At 39.2% G+C, this 18,058-nt stretch overlaps 11 protein-coding genes across 11 annotated transcripts; all 11 read right to left on the bottom strand.

Annotated features, from left to right (window-relative positions):
* Positions 1–1,023: 1,023 nt before the first annotated feature.
* TM35_000042000 (uncharacterized protein) lies at positions 1,024–1,956 on the bottom strand (the record flags this gene model as incomplete). Its single annotated transcript, XM_029022394.1, has 1 exon — positions 1,024–1,956. One exon carries the CDS (start codon positions 1,954–1,956, stop codon positions 1,024–1,026), a length of 933 nt encoding a protein of 310 aa, XP_028886052.1.
* A 608-nt stretch (positions 1,957–2,564) lies between these two features.
* TM35_000042010 (uncharacterized protein) lies at positions 2,565–3,998 on the bottom strand (the record flags this gene model as incomplete). The annotated part of the gene is made up of 1 exon (XM_029022395.1): positions 2,565–3,998. The coding sequence occupies one exon, from the start codon at positions 3,996–3,998 to the stop codon at positions 2,565–2,567; it is 1,434 nt and encodes a 477-aa protein (XP_028886053.1).
* A 512-nt stretch (positions 3,999–4,510) lies between these two features.
* TM35_000042020 (putative katanin) lies at positions 4,511–6,178 on the bottom strand (the record flags this gene model as incomplete). The annotated part of the gene is made up of 1 exon (XM_029022396.1): positions 4,511–6,178. The coding sequence occupies one exon, from the start codon at positions 6,176–6,178 to the stop codon at positions 4,511–4,513; it is 1,668 nt and encodes a 555-aa protein (XP_028886054.1).
* Positions 6,179–6,574: 396 nt separating this feature from the next.
* TM35_000042030 (small nuclear RNA gene activation protein (SNAP) 50) lies at positions 6,575–7,948 on the bottom strand (the record flags this gene model as incomplete). Its single annotated transcript, XM_029022397.1, has 1 exon — positions 6,575–7,948. One exon carries the CDS (start codon positions 7,946–7,948, stop codon positions 6,575–6,577), a length of 1,374 nt encoding a protein of 457 aa, XP_028886055.1.
* An 824-nt stretch (positions 7,949–8,772) lies between these two features.
* On the bottom strand, positions 8,773–9,597 carry TM35_000042040 (putative dual specificity protein phosphatase; the record flags this gene model as incomplete). The annotated part of the gene is made up of 1 exon (XM_029022398.1): positions 8,773–9,597. One exon carries the CDS (start codon positions 9,595–9,597, stop codon positions 8,773–8,775), a length of 825 nt encoding a protein of 274 aa, XP_028886056.1.
* Positions 9,598–10,047: 450 nt separating this feature from the next.
* On the bottom strand, positions 10,048–10,386 carry TM35_000042050 (rRNA-processing protein CGR1; the record flags this gene model as incomplete). Its single annotated transcript, XM_029022399.1, has 1 exon — positions 10,048–10,386. One exon carries the CDS (start codon positions 10,384–10,386, stop codon positions 10,048–10,050), a length of 339 nt encoding a protein of 112 aa, XP_028886057.1.
* Positions 10,387–10,984: 598 nt separating this feature from the next.
* On the bottom strand, positions 10,985–12,460 carry TM35_000042060 (chaperone protein DnaJ; the record flags this gene model as incomplete). The annotated part of the gene is made up of 1 exon (XM_029022400.1): positions 10,985–12,460. The coding sequence occupies one exon, from the start codon at positions 12,458–12,460 to the stop codon at positions 10,985–10,987; it is 1,476 nt and encodes a 491-aa protein (XP_028886058.1).
* Positions 12,461–13,377: 917 nt separating this feature from the next.
* Positions 13,378–14,100, bottom strand: TM35_000042070 (protein kinase; the record flags this gene model as incomplete). The annotated part of the gene is made up of 1 exon (XM_029022401.1): positions 13,378–14,100. One exon carries the CDS (start codon positions 14,098–14,100, stop codon positions 13,378–13,380), a length of 723 nt encoding a protein of 240 aa, XP_028886059.1.
* Positions 14,101–14,466: 366 nt separating this feature from the next.
* Positions 14,467–15,828, bottom strand: TM35_000042080 (preprotein translocase subunit YidC; the record flags this gene model as incomplete). Its single annotated transcript, XM_029022402.1, has 1 exon — positions 14,467–15,828. The coding sequence occupies one exon, from the start codon at positions 15,826–15,828 to the stop codon at positions 14,467–14,469; it is 1,362 nt and encodes a 453-aa protein (XP_028886060.1).
* Positions 15,829–16,210: 382 nt separating this feature from the next.
* On the bottom strand, positions 16,211–16,627 carry TM35_000042090 (uncharacterized protein; the record flags this gene model as incomplete). Its single annotated transcript, XM_029022403.1, has 1 exon — positions 16,211–16,627. The coding sequence occupies one exon, from the start codon at positions 16,625–16,627 to the stop codon at positions 16,211–16,213; it is 417 nt and encodes a 138-aa protein (XP_028886061.1).
* Positions 16,628–16,991: 364 nt separating this feature from the next.
* TM35_000042100 (putative chaperone-like ATPase (ISS)) lies at positions 16,992–17,993 on the bottom strand (the record flags this gene model as incomplete). Its single annotated transcript, XM_029022404.1, has 1 exon — positions 16,992–17,993. One exon carries the CDS (start codon positions 17,991–17,993, stop codon positions 16,992–16,994), a length of 1,002 nt encoding a protein of 333 aa, XP_028886062.1.
* Positions 17,994–18,058: the final 65 nt, after the last annotated feature.

Raw genomic sequence — 18,058 nt, forward strand, 5'->3', positions numbered from 1 at the left:
AAAAGGAAACCGAAGAAAGAAAACACAAAAAAAAAAAAACCGCGAGCCTTTCCCGCTAAAAGGAGGGGGGAAGGGGCGTTTCCCTCCCCAGGGGCCGCCCTCGCGTGCAGAAAGCCCCGGGGCCCCGGCAAAAGGAAACCGAAGAAAGAAAACAAAAACAAAAACAAAAAAAAAAAACCGCGAGCCTTTCCCGCTAAAAGGAGGGGGGAAGGGGCGTTTCCCTCCCCAGGGGCCGCCCTCGCGTGCAGAAAGCCCCGGGGCCCCGGCAAAAGGAAACCGAAGAAAGAAAACAAAAACAAAAACAAAAAAAAAAAACCGCGAGCTTTCCCCGCTAAAAGGAGGGGGGAAGGGGCGTTTCCCTCCCCAGGGGCCGCCCTCACGCGCGGAAAGCCTCGGGGTTCCGGCAAAAGGAAACCAAAGAAAGAAAACACACAAAAAAAAAAAAAAACCGCGAGCCTTTCCCCGCTAAAAGGAGGGGGGAAGGGGCGTTTCCCTCTCTGGGGGGCCGCCCTCGCATGCATGAGGCCCCGGTGGGGGAAACCAAAGGTAAAAGAGGAAAAAAACCGCAGTCCGGCACGTTTGTCCGGGCCAACCCCCGCCGCCGGCGTCCTTCGGGGTGTTTCTGCGGCCTTGGGCGGTCCCCCATGCTCCTTTTGCGTTTTGTCGGCCCGTCTTCCTTCCTTTTCTTCTTTTTTCCTTGCTTGTATGTGGGGTTGGTGGGAAAAAAACGAGGGGTGAAGAGCAGTTTTGGGTTCCGGTTTGGAAAGTAATTGCGGGCACCCGCTTGCACAGAGAAAAGGTGTGCGGGGACGAAAAAAAAAAAAAAAATTCAAAGGGCAACAGGTAGAAATACAAAAACAAAAACAAAAACAAAAACAAGAAGAAACCACTCGCTTCTTGATCGACGCTCTTCGGCGCCTCGGCTTTGAAGCGGTCTTTTCCATTGTTTCTCTCTCTTTCTCTATCTATCTCTCCTTTTTATTTTATTTACATTGAAATGCAATTGCTTCTCCAAAGTATATTTTACATCACACCAGACTCGTAGGTTGGAATCATGTACTTGATATTGATGTACGCATCTTCCCCACCGTAGCGTTCGAATAAATTCAGCGTTTCATTTATAAGGTCACTTATGTTCTGCCTTTTAACTTGGGAAAAGTCCATACGGTCGCCTAAATTCCTATTTCTGTTTTTATACAGGTTAAATATGGGAAGTATTTGTCGGTAGTAAGGTACAAGGGCTTGACCAACATATTCTCCACTCAATACAAGTTTTTGTAAAACTTTAAGAACATTTACAATAACAGTTGGGTGACGTGTATTCAATGCAGTTTTTATAGGTACAATAAGCTGTGGTATTGTTGGTAAAATTTTAGGACCTCCTCTATCAAGAAGGTCATAGCAACCTTGAATGGCTACAAACCGAAAAGGTTCCTCAAGTTCTCGAAGTCCATCAAAGAATATAGGCAAAAAATGATGATAATCCAAGGTAGTTACATCCACACGCCATAAAAGGGAACGAGACGCTGCTTGTTGAATTGTCAGAGGAAGATCACCTCGTTCATAATGACTGCGAAACTCTGTAGGAGGAATAACTTGCTTTTTAAAGGCTCCTGCTTTACCAGGTCCTTTAGGATCACCAAATCGACCATCATGAAGAGAAGAAGAGTCTCCTTTCCCCTTAAATGTACTGAAAGTCATGCCACCTGTTCCAGTATGTCCCACAAGTATTTGCTTTTGTGGAAGATCTTCAGCTGCGTGCTTTTGTTGTTGTTTTCCCTCTACAATATCTGTACGCTTCTTGGTTGCAGCAGGAGCGCCTGCATTCTTAATAACTGTTACCTCATTCTTCGCACCATGGCCAGTTGGAAACGGTCCAAATGGACTTTCCGCAAGCGGTGGGAGAATATCTCTGTCTCGTAGTAACCGATTCCTTTCAGCACGGGAAAAAGCCATCCCTTCTCTTTTTTTCTCTTAAGAATACAAAAAAAAAAAAACTTTCCCTAACTTGCCTTCTTCTAATACTCGTATTTTTGATATACTTTTCTCTTACCGTTTTCAGCCTTACTTCCTATATGTTTTTTTTTTTCCTCTTCTTTTCTGTTAGTCCCCACCCCATACGTTTTAAAGAGAGAAAGGCAACACAAAGCGAAAAAGAAGAACAACAACAAAATGATATATATATATATATATATATATATATATATATGGACTCAATCAATAAATGTATCTAAATTTATGTTAGTGCACTCCTCTGGTCGTGGTGATAACCAGGAAGGCCATAACCAAGGCTTCCAGCCTCTCACCCATTACTTTCCCTCCCCTTCCGGTTTGCGCGCACAACGGTACTAAAAACATTAAAAAAAACAAAACAAAAAAGCACATAAGGAGAAAACTAATAGCAAGTACAGATTCACCATCTGAAGGGGACTTCACCAGCACTATACAGTTAAAAATAAAAGATTACAAAATAATACGTTAACATTCCATCTCTACTACACCCCCTCCCTTTAAATCTACTTCTTCCCATCAACTGCCTAGATTTATCTCCCCTAGGCCACGTGTCATGTATTATGGTGAAGGCTTTCCTGAAGTTTGTGTAGCAACAACGAAACATCACTGAGTTGATTGCGCTGTTTCGTGAAAAGGTTCAACATCGTCTTGTCTCGTCGCACTTGACAGCGTCCCCGTGTCCATGCAAGCCATGACTGAAAAGAATGAGACCGTAGAAGATTACATGTCTTTCCATGGAGTAATTGAGCAACTTGTAAGTTTGATATATCTTCTCTGTGTATTTGTTCTAAATTTTTTTTCTTACCAGATACATTACTCTTATTATTCCCTTCTCTGGTGTTTACAATTTGCTGAAAGGTATGCATACAATCATTCAGCTCCTGGCTCATGTGTTCTGAACGTTCCCATATTTCTTTAGTTCCTAGTGCAAGCTCAGCGCAAGCATTTCGGAGTCGTGCAACATCTGCCGTATTATTCTCCAATGCGACCCTTTGTTTATCATTGTTCACTTGCAATGTATGAAGTTCCACATTCACTTGATAAAGTTCCTTCCGTAGATGTTCTATCTCTTTCTCAAGAAAGTCCTGGGTTTGAGTAGAAGGGGATAAATCATTACCATTTATGTTCACCAACGCAGAAGATGCAGAAGATGAAGAAGGAGAAAAGGCGGGACTACACCTAAGTTGAGCAACACTTTTAACAATCTCTTGATTGATTTCTCTGTTTCTTATCGTCACTTGCTGTAACTTGTATAACTCTTCTTCTATTACTTCATCACGTTTTTGCAACATATTAACTTTTTCAATAATTCTTTCCATTAACAAAAAACAGTGCTGCCGTTCTTCTTCATTTGCACGGCGCTCTGCCTCCATTCCACTGGCGAGGGCACTCATTACATTAACCACCTCACGTGCGACATCAGGTAACCTAACATCATCTAACATTCTTTTCTCACCTGAAGAAATACAATTATCTGAAGATTGTGAACGCAATTTTTTTTCCAAGAGACGAATGTGATCCCACAATTCAGAAGCATAACCCTTCACTTCTTTACGCATAGCTGATTGTTTATGTGTAGCCTCTAATACAAGAGCTTGTAATTTTCCCTCTTGCTCTTTTTGTAGAATGTCTATTCTTTCCAGTTTCTCTGTAAATAGATCCAATCTGGCTACCATGTCACTTTCCCTCCCGGTAATACTACGCAATTCTTCTCGGACTCTTGCAATAAGGAATTTTTCAAATTGGGAAAGTTGCTTACTCACTGAACTTGTAGTCAAGCGAATAAGTTGTGCGCTATCAATATTCTCATCTCCACGGTGTCGTGTCGCTTCCTCTGAGCGGAAAAATTCGTTTATATCTCGTTGAATTCGTTGACAAAAGGAACTGGATTGCCGTGCCTCTGTGACTGCTTCTTTCACCGCCTCGCGAAGCATCATTATCTCTGTATGCACATCTACATGATTCTCACTCTGAGCGTCCTGCATAGTAATAACGCCTTACTTATTTCTTCTCAAGAGTACATAAAATATGAATCCCACCACAATTAGCAAGAAAATACGGACACCCCCAAATAGAAAACCCCGCAATCACAACAACGAGGGTACGAGCCAATAAACAAACAGAAAAAAAAGAAGAAAAAAAAAGACAAAAGAAAAATAAAACAATATCGAAAATAAAATAAATAAATAAATAAAACAACAACAATATCAATATATAAGAAAGGATAATAAACAATAATAATAATAATAACAAAGGATAACAAGTATCACATAGATCCTTTACCGAGTGTATATTCTCAGAGGATTTCAGTATTGTAGGTATTTCCACTACCATTAAGTCACACCATACAAATAGAAAGAAGAAAAAGACAAGACATAGATTCGGAGATGCATATATACACACAAACAAACAAACAAACAAACAAACACACATACAATCCCCTCTCTCTCTCTCTCTCTCTCTCTTTCTCTTTCTTTCTCTCTCTTTTTTTATCTTTCTACAGAATTTTTGAAACAGGAGGAAGTTCATTTAAGACTTCACGGGCCAGCTCACCAACAGCTCCCTTTTTATCTTTAAGTTCGTAAACAAGAAGGGCGACATCGTCAAACTTTAGACTAACCTCATGGTATTGTTGCATTATAGATTTTTGAGCACCAGGATCTACGTTTCGAAAAGATGCAGCAAATCTACGTGCTTCATCCATTTGAGCACGAAATCTACTGTTCATGCTTCCAAAAACTTTCAAACCATTTAATAAGAGACTCTCTTGCTCATTCTTTAAAGCATATAAGAGTATGTCTAATAAATCTGGAAGGGTATTAATCTTAATGCGTTCCTTCATACGCATATTTTGCATCGCCACTAGAAAATCTGTTACCACACCAATCTCAGACTCTTCAACACAGAGTCGCTTAATGTACTCTAACGCTTCCTTGGGATCCCGAACCCAAAGTGAACGAACCACACGAATGTGTGTTAATCGTCTCTGTAAAATAGAAAGCATTGTCGCACTTGAACTTAGTAGATCATCAATAGGAGATTCATAAGAATTCTTAACAATATCCACCGGATTAATTGTGTTGCACACATTTTTCTGGTTTTGTAGCGGAGGTGAGGTAGGGACCAAAGGTTTCACGTTCTTTGACTCAATGATAGGACGATGTTCTTGTTCTTGTGGTTGTTGTTGCCTCGGCTTCTGAATTTGTTGTTGTTGTTGTTGTTTTAAAGATGATGATGCTGTGGAACTGGCAACTTGAGGTGCACCCTTTTGTTGAGTAAGGGAAAGACGTCCCATATGTGCAGTTGACCCGCTGAACTCAACAAACCATGCTTCATCATGAATGGAAGAATAGGTTAAATCTCCTATTATATTCCATGGTGATTCTATACTAGATGCCGTACTATCACTCATCTGACCAAAGTCATACACGCGTAAAAGATGATCAGCCGCCACAAGCATTTTTTTTCCAAAGAGATGTACGGCATCAATTGGGGTGTCTAATTGACCACTTTGAAAGACTTTTGTGAAATTTTCCATTTCCCATAAAGAAACTGATCCATCACTACTACCTACCGCCATATAATACTGCTCAGGATGAAAATGAATGGATGTGATAGCCCCATTATGAGCCTGAAACTCCCTTAACTCTTTTCCAGATACCAAATCGTATAAACGAATCACTCCTTCCGCACAACCACTGACTGCCCAACGACCATTTGGAGTAAATCGAGTGGCACACAATGCTGCAGAGGCTCCTTTATAAGATTGTAAACATGACTTCTTCCGCGTATCCCAAATGCGAAGACTTCTGTCCCGTGAACAGGTAGCGATAAAGTCAGTGCAGCGGTGGTAGTCCATATCAGTCACAGTTGATTTGTGACCTTCTCCGAATGATCGAATAAATTTTTCTGTGCTAATATCCCATAAAGAAATCTTACCACGATCACTTCCCCCCACTACAGATCGCTGATGCATATCAAAAACAAGCGATGTTAAAGGAGAAGCATCACCTTCTAAACGTGCGATTTGAGTATATTCTTCAAATGGATATACATAAATGGCACCATCTTTCCCACCAAGTCCTACCAACTGCTGGGCACGATCAGAACTAAATCGTGAGGAATACAACTGGCAGGGAAGCTGTAGCGCAGATGTGGTCATCATAAAAATAATTATCTAACAGAAATAGTAAAAAGACTTACTTCTGCTTCCTCTGGCCCTTATGATTATGATTATTATGATTATGATTATTACAACATATATAATAAAGAAGAATTTTATTGTGATAAAAATAAGAGAAAAACAACAACAACCAAATAATAATAATAACAGCAACAACAATAAAAAAGAACAGAATATTGGAGTTTTTTTTTTTAACCAAACACTCTACATCTGCACGCATACGCATCTTTTTTTTTTTTTTCTTTATATCTTTATAAATATGTTATCTTTGCAATAACACACAAGAAGAAAAAAAAACACCACACAGAGACGTACACAAACAGAGAGAGAGAGAGAACAATAGAAATATACACAACGAAAGGAAAACCACCCTCACAATCATAATGTGAAAAACTTTCCATCTGGAAGTTTGATAGAGAGAAATTTATCTTCTTCAATAGTACCATCATCAGATGCATGAAGCAACTCAAAGCAGGGAACGCAATAAGGACATGGACTCTCAGGAGACAGTTCATCATTATAGCAAGCTATAGTTGCAGGGAACTGCCGACACATACGGCAACGTACAACGCGAGTAGGCGCTTTCATGACACGGTGGGGGTAATATCCACGTTCTCGAACATTACTTTCAAGACCTCGAAGTGAGTGAACAGAACTCAAATAAAAGTAGTGATTACACCACCCAAGATGACGCAGTACACCAAATTCACCGAGACGTAAATTCAATTCAGCAAAGGTGGTCTGTGAGACATATTTGACAGGGCATTTACCAAACGCTATATTTTCTCCAACTTTATTACTCTTGTTAGTTGGAGAAACGTCTCCTCTTCCTTCTTCTTCTTCTTCATGTTGTAGTGGATTAAAGTGTCGTATTGGAGCTGTCAAGTCTTCATAATTCGCTCCATCAATTCCAGCATGACGATTATCAATATAAAATGTACCACCAATAAAAATAAATGCATTTTTAGAAACGTTTACAGGTAAGCAATTACGACATTCAAATGCGTCAATAAGAGTACCAAGGGTTTGACAAGAGAGTACAGCCCATGAGTCTTGTACCTCTACAGATGAATCTGGTGAAAAGAAGGTGAATTCCCAACGGTGTGAATGCTCCGCAAGACAAAAATCATCTGATGTATCCCGTACACTATGTAATGAACTCTCTGTAACATTATTTTCACGATGTCGTAACATCTTACTAAATGTTTCATGATTTGTCGTTTCAAGTGACTTTAGTCGTAATTCACTTCCATCATACTCCTTTTCAAGTTCCTCCCGTACCCGTTTTATCGGCTCCACATCCACTAGGAACTGTAGCAGAGCTGGACGTTCCCCACACTCCTTGTACTCATCCTGTATACGAGATATCTGCCGCTCACTCTCCTCCCGCACTGCTGTGACGATACGTTCCGTCTTGGAGAGTACTTTACGGACCGGCAATTTGGGCAGCTGTGTGGCTTCCCGCTCGGCCATCGCGTCTAGTTTCGCCTCTAGGGAGCGGAGGGCGTCCTCCATGGGGCCAATGGTGAAGTAATTCCCGTAGGGCGACCCGCGCCGCTCGAGGGCCGGCGGCAGGCGGACGACTGTTCCCGCCGGCAGCGCCTCCGCCGGGGCGTACGCGTGGAGGGCGGGATTGAGGCGCCGCACGTCGACGAGCGACAACGCGGCGTGGGCGGCGATGCCGGCGAGGGTGGCGTCCTGCGCGGCATCAACGACAATAGCGAAGGGATCGAGTGCGGCCCCCGTCGGCATTTCCCCGCCGTGCAATTAAGAGAAAGGGGGAGTTGTGAAGGGTTTTTATTTTTATTTTTTTCGTTCTTTCTTTTTGACTCTTGTTCGTATTGGGATTTCGGTATCTTTTCAACGCAGTTTACTTGACCTCACCTACCGCCTGTTCACCACCTCAACCCCTTCCTTCCTCTACACCCTATTTCCTAATGTGCATGGGGGTAAGGAATGTAACGAAGAGGAAGCAAGCAAAGGGGAAAAAGAAAGAAAGAAAAAAAAAAAAAAAACGATAAAAAAAAATAAAATAAAACCATCATCAACGACGAAAAAAAAAAAAAAAAAAAAAAGAGAAAAAATAAAGAAAGAAGGCACAATAGGGAACGCATCTTCACTTGCGTCCTAGTAGCGCATTTCTTTTCCCAACTCATCCTTCTCCTTACCCATTCTTTCCTTTTTTTTCTTTTCTTTCTATCTCTGTTTAATCATCTTGCCGTGGGTAGAAGCAGTAAATATAATAAACAGAGGGGAAAAAAAAAAAAAAAACGATGCAAAAGCACCGTCTATGTTTGTCTTTCTTTTCTTCTTTTGTTTCCCTTGGATTCCGGCATTGTGAAAAAGAGAAGTAACTAACTGAAGATGTCCAAATAACAGAAGAGGGCCCAAAGATAAAAAACAAAAACAAAAGAAACAGAAGACGGGAAAAAAGAAACAAAAAAAAAAAGGCAATACAGCATTGTATGTACCAAATCTCTTCTTTTCAAAATAAAGGAGAAAAACTATCCTTCATAGAATCAAGTGAGAAAGAGAGACGCAAAAAAGAAAAGTGAAAATCCATCCCTGATGGACCTTCACGCAGACAAAGTGTTGAGATAAAAGTCCACCAATTGGTGACGGAAGGACACATTCCGCAATATATCAGTTCGGCCCTGTGCTCTAAAAAGACGTACACAAGTGACAGGGTCCATGTGATGGTACTGCATAATATACGCAGCACAGAGTGTTACACTTCGGTTAATACCTGCAATACAATGAACAAAAACACGAGAACCTAATCGCTTTGCCTCATTTACAACTTCCGCAAATCTATCGTAACAATGATAAAGGATTAAATAATCGTTCTGATCTTCAGCAGAAAAGTCATGTACAGTAAATTCTGCTTTTACACTTTCGTGAGTTTCATACTCACCCGCACAACAGTTAATAATAGTACAAATTCCTTCTCTTCGTAAAATATCTAGAGTTTCCTCATCGGGAAAACCTCCTACGTAAAGACCATCCACGAGAGGTGTTACTGCGGGAGCTGTATGCCACATGTAGTTAAGTTTAACAGAAGATAATTCTGCATCTAAATTAGAACGGAGTTGAAGCTCTTCACGCATTGTTTGTGGTGTACAAAGTGCTGCTGAGGGATGAATAGTTTCAATACGTGAATTCTTCGGTGTCATTGTTTGACTGGACCACTGTTCTACACCAAAATCTACTGCTTGTCCACAAAAGCCTTCATATCGGCGTGTGGGTGTACAAGGTGAGTTATTACTGTTTTTGCTCTTCTCACTACTACTCGCGCTGTTGCCACCTTCAGTTCGGTAATCTGAGAGATGATGATAACAGACAAATGGTGTTCCATCAGGTGAGGCGCCATCCCTCGGCGGAGTGCACGAACGAGCTGCCATCTAAACTCCACGACGCCTTTTTTTCTTTTTGGCTCAGACTCTATTGACTAGATAAAAGCCTTTTCCATCAATAGGAAACAACAACAACAACAACAACAACACAAAAACAGAGGAAAAAGAAGAAGGGAGAAATAACATTCACTTCACTCTCTACCTTTATTATTATTATTGTTATTTGTTCCCACAGAAACAGAAATTATAATAGGGTGATAAAAAAAAAAAAGAAAAAAACAATAACAACGAGAATCAGAAACACCTAACAGAAGCGCAGAAGCCTGTAAACACAATAAGGACGGCACCCAAGGTTTGTTAACTTAATCGTGATGCATACGAGAGGTGAAATGTTAGAGGATTGAAAATATATATATATATATATATATATATATATAATTAGAGGGAATAGGAGTTTGCCAGAAAAAAAAGGGAAACAAGAAAAAAAAAGAAAGAATCTTACAGTTCATGAAGCATAAATATTCTTGCCTTCTTACGGTGTTTCGGGCTTAATTTACGAATAGCCTTATCATTTTTGATTTTCTGCACTACCATATTCTTTTTTTCATTTTCGGTCTTCCGTTCCATGTTAGCTTTACGTGCTTCCCGTGCCCGCTTCTCCTCATTGTTAAGTTCATCACGAAGTTTCTTTGATAATTCACGGACACGGCGCACATCTTCTTGTTTCTTTAACTTTTTCTCCAACTTCTGCGATGCTTTCTTTGTGTCTTTCAGGCTAGAAGTGCGCATCGGTGTGCGTGGCGCCTTTGCGAGTTTACGTTGCTCCAGCTTTCCCATTATATATCGGTGTGTGTGTCTGTCTGTAAATGTGCGTACCAGAGCGTTATTTTCTTTTCTTTTCTTTCCACAACAAGAATAGAAGGAAAAAGAAAGAGAGAGAAAAGATAGTAATCATACAGGGGAAATAAAATCAAAAGAAAGAAACATTATTGCCTTTTTTTTTTTTTTTTTTTTTTTACAAGAAGCCAAAAGCTTGGAAAACCTTCAAAGAGGTACACAAAACACACAGAGACATATATACATGTATATATATATATATTTACATGTATATATATGTGTATATATCAATAATGCATGAAGAGAAAAGAAAAAAACAAAAACGAAAAACAAAAACACAAAAAAGTTCAAAACGAGATATAAAAAAATGCAATAGGTAGCAATATCATGCATCAAAAGAGCGCACAAAATGCATAATTTATCTCAGCAAATAACTTTTTCTTTTCTTCTTCTTCTTTTTCTAATCCTGTTACACCTAGAGAAGATAATTCATCTTAAAAAGGATAAATAAAGAGTACACCATCACTTTTTTTTTTCCCCTTATATATTCAATATTTTCAAATAACCATGAAGAAGATAAAAAAAAAACCTCCCCAAACTACATTCTTCGCATACTAGCCTTAAGAACACGACGATCGTGTTTATTTCCGACTTGCTGCTGAAGGTAATTCTTGTATACTCGTTTGTATATTGTTTCTATTTCCGGTTCGAGAGAATCCACAATATCATACACACGTTGTGGCATAGCTGTAAGTTTCTGAATATGCTGACGAAGAGGTTTCCCTTCTCCTTCAAACACCAAACGGAGTAAATCAAATATTTCTTCATGAAGATTCTGTAATTTACGTGCACTGGGAAGTGTTCCACCCATTGCCTCCAGCAGTTCATCCAATGCCTCATCCACTTGGACGGTATGTTGCCAAAATAAATAGCGAATGGCTTTGTATTCTGTATAGGAAACCAAATGAGGTTCGGATGTCTCGTTTGAATTTGTTTCCGCATGTGCAGCGACAAATTCATCCAGTAACTGTACACCATTCTCCACCATGTAATCATGAAGAGTTTGAATAGCAGAAACATCAAAATAATTTTGTAAGAATGCCATATTTTTATCAACTTCCACACAACGTGCAATAAAATCCGGAAATGGAGGAAAATTTGCCAAAACCGTTTCATTCGTATTTTCTGGTAAAATTCCAAGAAGGATAAGTACTCGTAAGATCGCTTCTCTGGAATCCCGTCGTTCAACATGTTTAGGATCTTCTGGAATGCCAAGGTGTTTCAGAAAACTTTCCACACGCTTTTTATCAAATCGAACACGCCAGACAAGATGTGGAATTTTCTGAGAACTCTTAAAATTATACCAAATAATAATAGGTAATCCAATAAGAATACCAAGAAGACCAAAAAGTACCAATCCATCATGTTCTCGTGAAGTTAAAAATCGTGGAAGTGCAATACCAACGGAGAATTCATGAACATTTTTTGCCTCTTCTTCTTCAAATGCTTCGCGATCCACCAAAGCTTTATAAGCACGGCGTACATCCACATAAATTTCTCGTGCTCCTTCTGTTTTGTTGTGATCAGGGTGATATCTCTTAGAAAGGGCTCGGTATGCCTTTTTGATCTCACTTGTAGTAGCAGATGGTGAGACTCCAAGAATAGCATGAGCATCAAAAGTAAGTGTTGCATACATGGCTGAGGAAAAGAGAATAATCCATAGCCATAGAACCAGAATTTTGGGTCGAAGTGTGAATTTAAGAAATTTCGGCATCACACAACGAAGAAAAAAGATTTTTTCATTCCAACAAATACGGGCTCCAGCTGTAATCATACCTGGATCAGCTGCCAATACGGAGATAACCCGTGGAATATACGTGATGGAGTCCCAAAGATCTACCAATGGATTAGTTAAACCTGAACGTTTTTTCTTAGGTGTAAGGTAATACTCAATGGTTCCACGTACATGGCGAATCATCCAGGGAATGTACAGTATTATCATAATTACAGATACAATTGCAAAGGCGAAGGAGATGAATGATTCATCACTCCCACCAATTCCACCATCCGCCATTGTTCCCTTAAAAAAAAAAAGAAGAAAAGTATATCTAATATATAAATATACTTATGTATACTTTGTACCTTTCAAATTCCTCTTGTTATCGTTTATACTCTGTATATATATATATATATATATATATATATATATATATTAACACTACTACCCCCACACCAGATGCTCTTGAAAGAGTTCAAGACACGAGAAGAATAAGAGAAAATAATAAAAAAAAATAATAACCATAAGATCGAATAAGAAATGGGAAAAAACCAAAAGTAAAGTAAAAAAAAAGAACAGATTCAAACTTAGATAGATCAAGAGATGAACATTGCAAAAAGGACGGAATCCCATACATATCAGCTCATTCTAATAAAAGAGAGGTGACAATTTTGGTAAAAGAAGAGAGAGGACCTTCTGGCCTTTTTTTTTTTTAATTTCTTCTCATTACGCTATGAGAAAAACTCAATAAGAGGCAATTGTTGGATTACTTACTGGGTTTTCTCAAAATAAGAATTTTGACAGCCCACACAAATGCAAAAAAAGCCAATATGAGAATAACATGCCGAAGCTGTATTTCTGATCTTCTATTACTATTCTGATGTAAACTACGCTCAGCCTCGCGTACCACAGCAACACCAACAGTGTCACCGAGTTCTCGCAACGTCTTGGGAGGCGCGGATTTCATTTAAATAACATCCGTTATGATAATGTGTAGACCGTGCTCTTGGAGAAAGATAAAAAGAAAAAAAAAACAAAAAAAAAAAAAAGACAAGAGTCAACGAAATATACCAAAAATAAAAAATAATAATAATAAAATATACACACCCAAGCATACATACATAATATTAAATAATTAAGGATAAAAAGAATGACTACCTTGTTTAAACAAACAAACAAAGTAAAAGTAAAAAAAAAAAAAAAACAATCAAGTATCACACCTCTTCACCTGTATCATCGCTCCCACTTTCATAGCTATCAGGCCACTCTTGCTTATCTGTGAGAAAAGGATGCATAAGAAGTTCCGCCACCGTAGGACGAGCTTCTGCCTCTTCATTCAAACACTGTACGACGAAACTAACCGCAGATGGACTCAACGACATTACATCCGGTGAGAGAACATCCACTTCGAGCAGATCTTCAGTCTCATACACTTTTCCAGCTGGAGCCACCAATTGCATAAACACAGCTCCCAGAGCCCATATATCCGCACTATAATCAAAAGCAGAGTTACGCTTTATCTCTGGGGCACAACAGTGCCAAGCTTCTCGCCCAACATCACTGGAGGGTACAAACAAATCTATGGGAAGTACATGATGTGTTAGTATAATATTTCCACTCTGTGGATGTACGCGAAGTGTTTCCAAGCGGAGATGTCCATGCACGATATGTCGACTGTGAAGAGCGTACAGTGCTCGAAGAATTCCCTGCAACGCCACACGTGCATCTTCTTCTGTCATTGAATGTTGTAAAGGTCGCAACTCTACATCTACAGGAAACGTTGTTGTGAGAACAAGATAACGTGGTGAAATGCGCACATCCTTATATTCCATTAATACTGGGGATGGTGGCCAGCGGCTCAACTGCGCTATTCGCTGTCGAACACTCTCAACCTTGTCGACAAAAACAGCATATTTCTCTATTCTTAGCTCCAGCATACATCTATAAAGGGGGAAAAAAAGAAGAACGACAAACAAAAAAAAAAAAAAATAAAGCAATCAGAAAATAAAAAAAATAAAACTGCATTCATATTATATATATACATATATAATGTAAAAAAAAAAAGAAAATAATTCTTTCTTTTTTATTTTTCCTTACTCTCAGGCAGTTTTCTCCCAATAATTGTTTTCTCTCCATGTGTACTCTCTTCCCCCACCCCACCATCTCTTCAGTTTACCACTACGCTTCTGCTGCAAGGGAATCAGCAAGCGAAAAAGAAGAATAAATAAACGAAGACAAATAAAACGATAGAAAGAAAGACAGAAAGAAAGAAACCACCACCCCCTCCCAGTGATCTCAACTGACTACTTTCTTTCATTACCTTTTCCCTTGTCGAATCCACCTAGTTCAGAAATAAAGTCTTCTTCACTAAATTCCAATTGTGTCGTCTTCCATCCTGACTTTGCGAAATCAGCCCCTTTCCTTGATGATGATGATGAAGCTGTTGCTGAAGTAGTAGTAGTATTAGTAGTAGTAGATGAGGAATGTGAACGTCCTCCCATGCGTGGTATTTCTTCCCGCATAATGGAGTGTAAACCTCCCACGTGGGCGGAAGCTTCACGTTGATTACAACAGGAAGAAATAGGTCTTCTTACATTAGATGCACTCTTTAACAATTCTGTGTTTTCCTCCGATTCTGGGTTAAATAAATGGGCCAAGTAAGGAAATTGAACAGACATACGTGTGTGAAGTTCATCATCTGAAGTTGTAGACTTCTTATCTTTTACAAGTTTCTGATCTGGAAAATCAAAACGTTTACGGAATACATCCATGCGCAGCAATAACGGTTGAAGTAAACCAATCAAACTCATACCAACAAAGTAGAGTGCAACTCCAGCACGGATATGTATCATAGCAGGAAGAACACAAAGACATCCCAAACGTGCTCCCCAGATAATATTGGACATCCATCCAATTTTCATTTCTTTACTGATAGACAACTCAAAATTCATTAACGTCAAAAGACAAAACACTGTTGGGATTACTCCATAAGGATCTGGTAATGTCATTGCTGTACACCACAAAAATGAGGAGGTACCAATATCAAGTCGTGGATTTTCACAAAGAGCAGTTGTTTGAAAAAGTCCAAAAAGTACAATAGGTGTTCCCATTAATGATGTCAAACATTTTAAATTAGATGTCTTCTCTTCAGAAAAAACACGGCGACGTTCACCTTTCAATGCAGTAGCAGCAAGTTGTATATCCAACGCACTTGATCCCTCACGATAGTACACTCGCTGAAAGGCCTCATGCGGTGCCTTTAATCGCTGCATGGCTCTTCGCATCCGCTCTGATGCCCGCTCTCCATAGAGAGAGAAGCCAAGTGTAGAGAGACGACTGATAGCACCAAAGAGAAGAATAGCGATGGCCGGCTCAAGTCCTAACATTTCTTGACATCCAACAAATAAATTAGCAAATGGTGATGTCTCTGGCAGCGGCTCTAAACCCTCCGTCGCACCAAACCACTGACGATTCCAAAGGTGATCAAGGTAATCGTAATAGCTACTACCACTACTATTACTAGCAGCACTACTCATGTTATTATTCATATTCACACCATCACTACTGCCGTCCCAACCGTCTGTTGCCACGCTGCGGTGCGAAAGAAGAAGAGGTAGCCGTGAAAAGGCCATACGATGCGGAAACTGTCGTCCTAATCTCCGCATTGTGAAAATACTGTACACCCTTAGAAAAGAAAAAAAAGAAAGAAAGAAAGAAAGAAAATCACATATTCAATAAATCAATAAATAGTTAAAAAAACAAACAAACGAAAGAAAACAGGTATCCTCAATGTATCGGAAAAAGATGAAAAAGGTAGTTTTTCCTTTTTTCTCTTTTTTTTTTTCTCAGTATCAGGTCAGTGTGTTAGTGTTTTTTTTTTTTTTTTACCCTTTTCTTTTCAAAAAAAGAAAAAAATAGGATGCAGCAACAAGTCAATTCGGAATAAGTCGCAGACTTCTCTTAAGGAATGAAATAATAATGAAGAAGAAGAAAAGATCAACACATACTCACTCACACAGAAAGAAAGAAAGAAATATTTTATGCGATTCAATTGAATGTTGAGAGTACATGTCGCAGATAAGAGTCTAGTCTTCGCTGCAACGTTGCTGTCTTCAACTTCACTAGACCCATCTCCATTCCACTACCCACTAGACCGAGAATCGCATTTCCACCAACAGACATAGCGCATATCTTATTCTCACCAAAATCAATAAGGACTTGTTCTAACGACTCTGTTTCTACTTTGTTTGTAAGTTTATTTTTTGCCATATCATTGCTAGCACAGGCACGCCAAACATTACTTATAGCAGCAATAATCATTGCTCGTTCCTTTGTATGAACATAATCTGGATCTGCGGAGGCAGATGTAAGCAGTACACCATCTCTATCAAGAAGAAATACGCCTACAACACCATCCTCAACAGCTTGCTGCATAGAACTATTAATGGCTGCTGCATCAAGCATTTTTATCTCGTTCTTCTTAACTACTATATATATGTCTATATGTATATATATATATATTAGACACAGTGACACTCACGATAAATAACGTTCTTCTCTTGGAGTAAAGAAAAAAAAAAAAGAAAACAATAGTAAAAGAGGAAAAAAAAAACAAGATTTAAACCAAAGTTGTCAGGATCATCATCCTCAGCATCACCATTATAAATATTACCCCATTAGCATCGAGTCATAAATAACTGAACCATCAATAAAGAAACTGCTGATATTTTCTCTGTAATTTACTCAATCAACCAAATTGTTGTTGTATCATAGTGAGATAAGAAATAAATAATAAAAAAAAAAGAAAAAAGAAAATAAGCAACATCACCTACCTCTCTAGTGGTGCTTTCTTTTTGCCATGTTTTGGGCAAAGAAGTTCAAAAGTTTTTTCATTCAGATGGGCCCCAGCATCTACTGCACACTGCAAATGATAACTACGCGGACACTTCTCAATAATACACCCTACAGGAGCCCCGGGTTGTCTACAGTAGACACATTTTATTAATCTACACCTCTCCAATGCTGCATCGATGTTCATAAGAGTTAACTTTTCCTTATCATAATACACTTCTGGACACCACAAAGCACATACCAAGTGAACATGATAACCACTATAACACTCAATAATCCCACTATTATCATGACAGAATACACATACAATAGCAGGCGCTGCTTCTTCAACATCCACACGACATCGAACCGTGCGTGCTGCTGCTGTTCTTGTTGTATCCATTTCGTCTAAATGACTTCTTTTTAATGAGTTTACGATATCATCAGGAGACCATGAGAGTGGGGTTCCACCAAGAATTTCTTCTTCTTCTTCTTTCTCTCCTTCTCCTTCTTCTTTCACTGAAGATGTCATTAGATCCAAACTAAGAAGAGAGGATGATGCTTGTGAGGGATAAGAAAAGGTACTATTCATAGATGACATCTTTTGCATCGTAGTAAAAGCAGCTTGTGTACTTGAATCAGGTGATGACTTTCTATGTATTTCTTCATCCTTCTCTTCAAGATGTGTACTAAATTCATCACTTTCTTTTTCCATAGAGGAACATAAATCTACTTGAGTAAGAGGAAGTGAGCAATCCGAATGAGGTGGTGTCACCATTATCCCATTATGTGATACTTGAATCTCATCTAAAGTTGTAAGAAAGTTTTCTCTCTCCGTGGGAGGTGAAACGATTAAAGTTGGTTCAGACAATAAAGGACTCTCTGTGGTTGAGAGAGAGTGCGTCGCATGATATAACGGCACACGAACAACGGTAACGGATCCAAACGTCACACGTCTCATTGCGGGTCTCAACGATTGCCTACGTGATTGTACGGGCATCAGATACTTTTCTTTATTATTACTATTATTATTATTTGGTTTCTGCTACTTCAAGAGGAAGAAAA

Source organism: Trypanosoma theileri (assembly GCF_002087225.1).
Source record: "Trypanosoma theileri isolate Edinburgh chromosome Unknown TM35_Tth_4_V1, whole genome shotgun sequence".
Classification (NCBI taxonomy): domain Eukaryota; phylum Euglenozoa; class Kinetoplastea; order Trypanosomatida; family Trypanosomatidae; genus Trypanosoma; species Trypanosoma theileri.